This window comes from Lactuca sativa, chromosome 7 (genome assembly GCF_002870075.4).
Source record: "Lactuca sativa cultivar Salinas chromosome 7, Lsat_Salinas_v11, whole genome shotgun sequence".
In the NCBI taxonomy this organism is placed as follows: domain Eukaryota; kingdom Viridiplantae; phylum Streptophyta; class Magnoliopsida; order Asterales; family Asteraceae; genus Lactuca; species Lactuca sativa.
Genome location: NC_056629.2, coordinates 149,646,880 through 149,652,700, shown reverse-complemented (window position 1 = coordinate 149,652,700; position 5,821 = coordinate 149,646,880). Strand labels below are relative to the sequence as shown.

Below are 5,821 nucleotides of genomic sequence, written 5' to 3'. Positions count from 1 at the left end.
TGTTTTTCTATTTTTCCAAAAAGTTGATTTTCCTCTGTCTAGAATCCAAAAATAGCTTTTAAAAAGGTTTTGACAAATATCTTTTATCTTTAAATTTTTCTTTAACTTTTAGCCTCTCAAAAGCTAAGCCAAATGTTTTGATTTAACCGTTTTTAATTTGTAAAAAATAAAACGAAACAGTATATAAGGGCTTACTTTTCCATTAGTCAATTTCAGACAGGAACATAAAATAGAGAGGAAAGGAGAGCAGCAACTGCAGATCGATCGGAGAGGAAAACCAGGGAATCGGAAAGGCAGTCGTCGTGGCTTATCGACGGATTAGCAAATCGTCGTGATAATCTGGTCGAAGTACTCACACGACAGTCAAAGGTTAGAGGCGCGATTGTAGGTGGGGAGGGTTTCATATTTTGACCTAATTTATCATCCGATTATGTTCAAACGAAAACATCATTTTTTTTTTTCAAAATTCAAGTATATTGAGTTCCGATTTCGTGTTCCTTTTTCAATTTCACAAAGGTTTCGTTTCAATTTGGTCGACTGAATCGCGTTCTTGATGTATCTGTAGTTTGGTAAAGAAGTAACTGGTGCCCAAATGGGATCACTGAAAGAAAGTCTGGACAGGTTCAAGAAGCAACAAGAGAAATGTCAATCAACCCTTAAGAGCATTGCTGCAGGTTCTAAAACAACCACCAAGACAACAACACCTGCTCCTAGAGTTGTGCCTGCAAACACCTCGACCAAATTACCTTCTCCTCCAATTAAATTCTCTAATGACACTGAGAGGTTGCAGCATATTAATAATATAAGGAAGGGCCCTGTTGGAGCTCAGATCAAACGTGTGATTGATCTGCTGTTTGAGGTACAAATCTTACATGTTCTTGTACTTGTTAAGTTGGTTGTTATAGTTATCTTTCATGTATTTATCATGTATAGCAGTATACCATTATAGATCATTAGATTGGTTCAAGAACCATGTTGATGGAAATATTTTCTTGAGATTTGAGAAATATGTAGGCTACTTATGGTGTCCCAAACCAAAGAGAAAAATAGCTTTTGACTACATAGAAGAAAAGATGTTAAAGCTGTATAATACTTATATAATTCAAAGTATTTTTTCTTGGTGAATTCATAGTTAAGGTTGCTTCCTGCTGCCTCACTTGCTTCTTACTTTTTTCCTTAATTTTATGTAGAATTGTGGCTCATACATTGTAAAAGAACAATTTCCATATTCTCTTGACACATCATTTGTTTTTGTTTTCATTGTTTTCAATTGTAATCTGATTATATGATATGATGATAACTGATAAGTTTATAACCCCCAAAATGGTTGGTTTTGTTTTTGGTTTATGTTGGATTTCTTGAGATAATATTGTTGGTTTAAGCCATTCAGGTGATTTCTATTGACCAGAAATTCATAGTATTTGTGTGATATTTACAATCTATGTCAGATTCTGTAGCTTTAAATTAGTTTCATTGTGTGTATATATACAGTCAAGGCAATCCTTCACAGCAGAGCAAATAAATGAAGCATGTTATGTCGATGTGAAAGGCAACAGAGCTGTGTTTGAGAGTTTAACAAAAAATCCAAAAGTTAGTTATGAAGGAAAACGCTTCGCTTACAAGGTAATAATCCTAATCTTTTTATGACATCGTTATTTTTCTAATGCCTCTTTACTTTAATGGAAATAATTTTTTTTTTAAAATTTATTTGTCTGCAGTCGAAGCATAATGTGAGAGACCAAAAAGAACTACTCCGTTTAATTCGGACATTTGCAGAAGGTATTGCTGTTGCTGATCTTAAGGATGCTTATCCAACTGTCATGGAAGATTTACAGGTATTTCCTTTCCAACCTCCAAAATTACCTTTTTGGTCCCTGGGTATAGCTGGTTTTTGCAATTTTGGTCCTTATTTGATGTTCTAAGTATTATGACTATTTTTGAATTGCAAAACTCAGGGACAGAAAACAGTCATTTTTCTTTGAACAAAAACAAAAAAATATAACAAGAACTTTAAATAAGGACCAAATTGCAAGAGAGAACTTTTTGGGACTAAAACTTCAAAAATAGCTATATTTATGGACCAAGTATAAAATAAAGATAAAATTATATGTTTGGTCCCTGCGTGTAGTTGATTTTTTCAATTTTGGTCCCAAAAACCGTTCTCTTGCAATTTTGTCCTTATTTGACGTTTTTGCAACATTTTTGGTCCCTTTTCCATGTAAAACGTTAATTTTTGGGACCAAATTTGGAAAAACCAGCCATACCTGGGGACCAAAAATAGACATTTTACTTGGAACAAGGACAAAAACATTACAAGAACCTCATCTAAGGACCAAAATTGTAAAAAATCAGCTACACTTGGGGACCAAAAATGTAACTTTATAATAAAATAAAAAAATTATAATTCTTAATGAAGTCTGTGATGATGGCAAATTTTAGGCCTTGAAAGCTGCGAGACAGATATGGCTTCTATCAAACTTTGACTCACAAGAAGACATAGCCTACCCTAATGATCCACGTGTCCCCATCAAAGTTGATGATGAATTGAAACAATTATTCAGGTCAATTGAGCTCCCACGTGACATGTTGGACATTGAGCGGGACCTACAGAAGAACGGAATGAAGCCTGCAACTAACACTGCTAAAAGAAGAGTAATGGCACAAAATGGGAATATTTATAACAAACCTAAACAAAAGAAGAAGAAGACTGAGATTAGTAAACGTACAAAGCTCACAAACGCTCATCTTCCTGAGCTCTTTCGCAACCTTAATGGCTAGTTGGATTTGCTAATGTGCACCGGAGGGAGGGTATATGTTTGGATAAATGAGAATACAAAAATGGATGATGGATTATGAATGTTTTCGATATGTATCACGATTTGATATTCAAGTGGATGATTCTATGTGTATGTATATGTATTAGTTTTTTATGCTTGAATGTATGCTCAGGATCCATAAGTGAGGTCTCAGGTTTAAGTCTTGGCGTTTGTTATCATCTATTTTTTAATTCCATTAAAGATTGGTTATATGATTGTTTAGGGTTAGTTGATTGAATTTGCAACCGAAGGTTATGTAGTGTAGAGTTGTTTAAGACTTGTGTTTGTATAATGTTTTAGGATTACGGGTATGGTTGGTGGGAAATGGAATGAAATTCGTGAGTGGAACACTAGCAAAGGATGTTCAAAGAAACCTCAAATAAAGATAAAAATTCCAACTACGCAGCCAAAATCCGGTGTTTCTAATTTAAGAACACAAACTAGAAGTACTTTCCCTTTTGATATGCCGATTCCGGTTTATTGTCCGTGCATTGATGACCTATTTACTGCCCAATAATTTCAAAATCAAAGTGTTCAACAATACTATCTCGTGGTTATGTGAAATGTTACCCCCAACATGATCAATAATTTCATAACTTTTCCCGATCAATTTTACAAACCTAACCGCATCTTACGCCACAAACCCAAACCTAACCCTATCTTGCGCCACAAAGTCAACCCCTTATTGGTCGCAGCGCGGGCCATGTCATTAAGTAATGACGCAACCTTATGTTGATCGCGACACAAAGCCATCACAACTCAAAATCCTAGGTGTTAGGCCTTGATCCCTATTTAAGGAATGTGATGCTTAGGGTTTTCTTTAATCTCAAACTCCATTCCCTCAAATGCAAACCTTAGCCTTGTGTGTGTATTGGCGAGCCATTATGTGAGCTTTTGGAGCTCTTATTGAAGAATGATGCTCTTGGTGCTTGGATGAGCTTTGTCCGGCTAAATTTTCCACATTCTAGACCCTCTATAAGCATTATAAGGCTATGTTTGGCGTACTAGCTGAAAAGCTAGGTGTTAGCTGAAAAGTTAGTTGATAGCTAAAAAGCTAGCTGTTAAATAAAAAACTAGCTGATAGCTGAAAAGTTAGCTGATAAAAAATGACGTTTGGTAAAACTATGTAACATCCCGATTTCCAAGAATGAAGTTCTAGTGATTTTATGCAGTTTAGAAAGCCTACTCGACTTGGGAGGTCCAACTCGTCGTGTAGAAACTAAGATGGTCGCGTGAATTATAAGACCTACTCGACGAGGTTGAAGGTCCCAACTCGACGAGTTGAAGGCTGAAGATGAAACCCTAATTTTTAGGGTTTTGTACCCTATTTAAAGGCCTTAACTCTCATGGTTGGCCTCCTTCATCGTCCCTTCAGTCCAGAGAAAACCCTAATCGTGCCACTTTCCCCATTTTGAGTGCGTGTGAGCTTAATGAGTATTCTTTGGTGCTTTCTTAAAGGAGCTTGAAGTTGGTGGTGCAAAGTTGAAGGGAGAAGCTTTAGATCCCGGATTTTCAGTGTTGTTGCAGCCACTTGGAGGTATAAAGTCGATACCTTGACCATCCTTTTGCTAGATCTCTTCATTTGAAAGTTTATGGTCCTTCTTAGCTTATTTTGGGGTCAATATTGGATTTGAGCATGTCATGAAGCTAAGACTTCGGATCTGGACATCTCATGGCCTCCAGACTTAAAGTTGCCAACTTTATCAGGTCTTGGTCCTCCTTCATGTCTAAGTACCTTGATAAGCCTTATTTGAGTGTTTTAGCCCTCTTGATGTCATGCATGAACGTAAAGCTAGCGGCTTTACGTGGTATTTCAGTCATAAGGGACCAAATCTATAGTTTGGGGATTTGGTTTTTGCTTAGAAGTGTCTTAATGCATTAAGGTTAGGAAAACCGATGAGTTGCTCTGCCAAATCGACGAGTTGGATCGAGTTTTCCCGTCTTCTAGAGACTAAGCGAACTCGGCGAGTTGACTAGGGTTTTTCCCGGTTTTCTGAACACCGAAGGAACTCGACGAGTTGTGACAACCCGAACTATTTGGATCATGCAAGGTCTAAATTTGCAACCCTATTACACAGAAAAATCTTTTAAACCATTAAGGCATAAGTGCATGTGTATGAAAGTTTACACCTTGAGAACCACATACAAGGTAACCTATTGAAAGTAAACAAGTTTATCAAGGCAAAACTAGACGAATGGATTTGATTAAGAATCACTTGATATAGATATAAGAACTCGTGTTATGTTGCAAACTTGAATGCTTGAACTTTAAGGCTATCACTTTTAGCTTTCTAAGCACAAGAAACATATTCCTATTTATAAAAATTATCCAAGACGTATATGCACTGAAGAATATCATCTAAGACCATAAATACTTTTCATTAAGGCATGTGTGGCTGTCAACTACCCTAGAAACTAAAAAGTGGTCGTGAACACCATCCTAGGGAGCTTTTGGCCATGAACCACCTTGGTGGACCTTCATTTGGCTGTAAACACTAAAGGGAAAACTCATTTGGGGCATAAACACTACTTCCCTAGGAGGTATCTTGAGAGTAAACACTTCCCTAGGAAGCACCTAGGGCGTAAACACTATAAGGACTCCAAAACTTTGACCATGAACACCATCCTAGGCACCCTTTAGGCTGTAAACCCCATAAGGGGCCACCATTTGGCCGTAAACCCTTTGGTTGACCTCCCTTGGAGCGTAAACCATGGTCTAAACCCATTTAGACCATGCAACCCCTTGATTCCCAAGATATTTGCAGTTGTCATGCATGCTTTACCCAACAGTAATCCAAGTAAACATCCCATCAAATTCTTATCCCCATACAAAGGGGCGTAAACCCCATTTCTCATTTCACAAACTCATTTCACTTTCTGTGAAACCTCCGTGAACACTCTTAAGAGTTCAAGCCAAGTCCAGAAGTTATTTCTTCACAAATCTTCCTAATATTTGGTAAGTAATTTATGACTAGTAAATGATTCATACATTTAGTTATTGTAAA

The 5,821-nt window shown here is 36.9% G+C and overlaps 1 protein-coding gene across 2 annotated transcripts; it reads left to right on the top strand.

The window, feature by feature from the left end:
• The first annotated feature begins 209 nt into the window (after window positions 1-209).
• LOC111894033 (uncharacterized) lies at window positions 210-2,976 on the top strand. Of its 2 annotated transcripts, none has more exons than XM_023890097.3 (5): window positions 210-388; window positions 566-859; window positions 1,492-1,623; window positions 1,719-1,835; window positions 2,440-2,976. In XM_023890097.3, the coding sequence occupies exons 2-5, from the start codon at window positions 593-595 to the stop codon at window positions 2,776-2,778; spliced, it is 855 nt and encodes a 284-aa protein (XP_023745865.1). In that variant the 5' UTR covers window positions 210-388; window positions 566-592; the 3' UTR covers window positions 2,779-2,976. The 2 variants fall into 2 exon arrangements, with proteins under 2 accessions (XP_023745865.1, XP_023745866.1); XM_023890098.3 differs by having other exon boundaries at window positions 211-369.
• The last annotated feature ends 2,845 nt before the right edge of the window (window positions 2,977-5,821 follow it).

Excerpts from the sequence above, each read along its gene's own strand:
- LOC111894033 (XM_023890097.3), top strand. The coding sequence starts at position 593 with ATGGGATCACTGAAAGAAAGTCTGGACAGGTTCAAGAAGCAACAAGAG. Across the intron at positions 1,624-1,718 it reads GAAAACGCTTCGCTTACAAG|TCGAAGCATAATGTGAGAGA; the intron begins GTAATAATCCTA and ends ATTTGTCTGCAG. Across the intron at positions 1,836-2,439 it reads CTGTCATGGAAGATTTACAG|GCCTTGAAAGCTGCGAGACA; the intron begins GTATTTCCTTTC and ends GGCAAATTTTAG.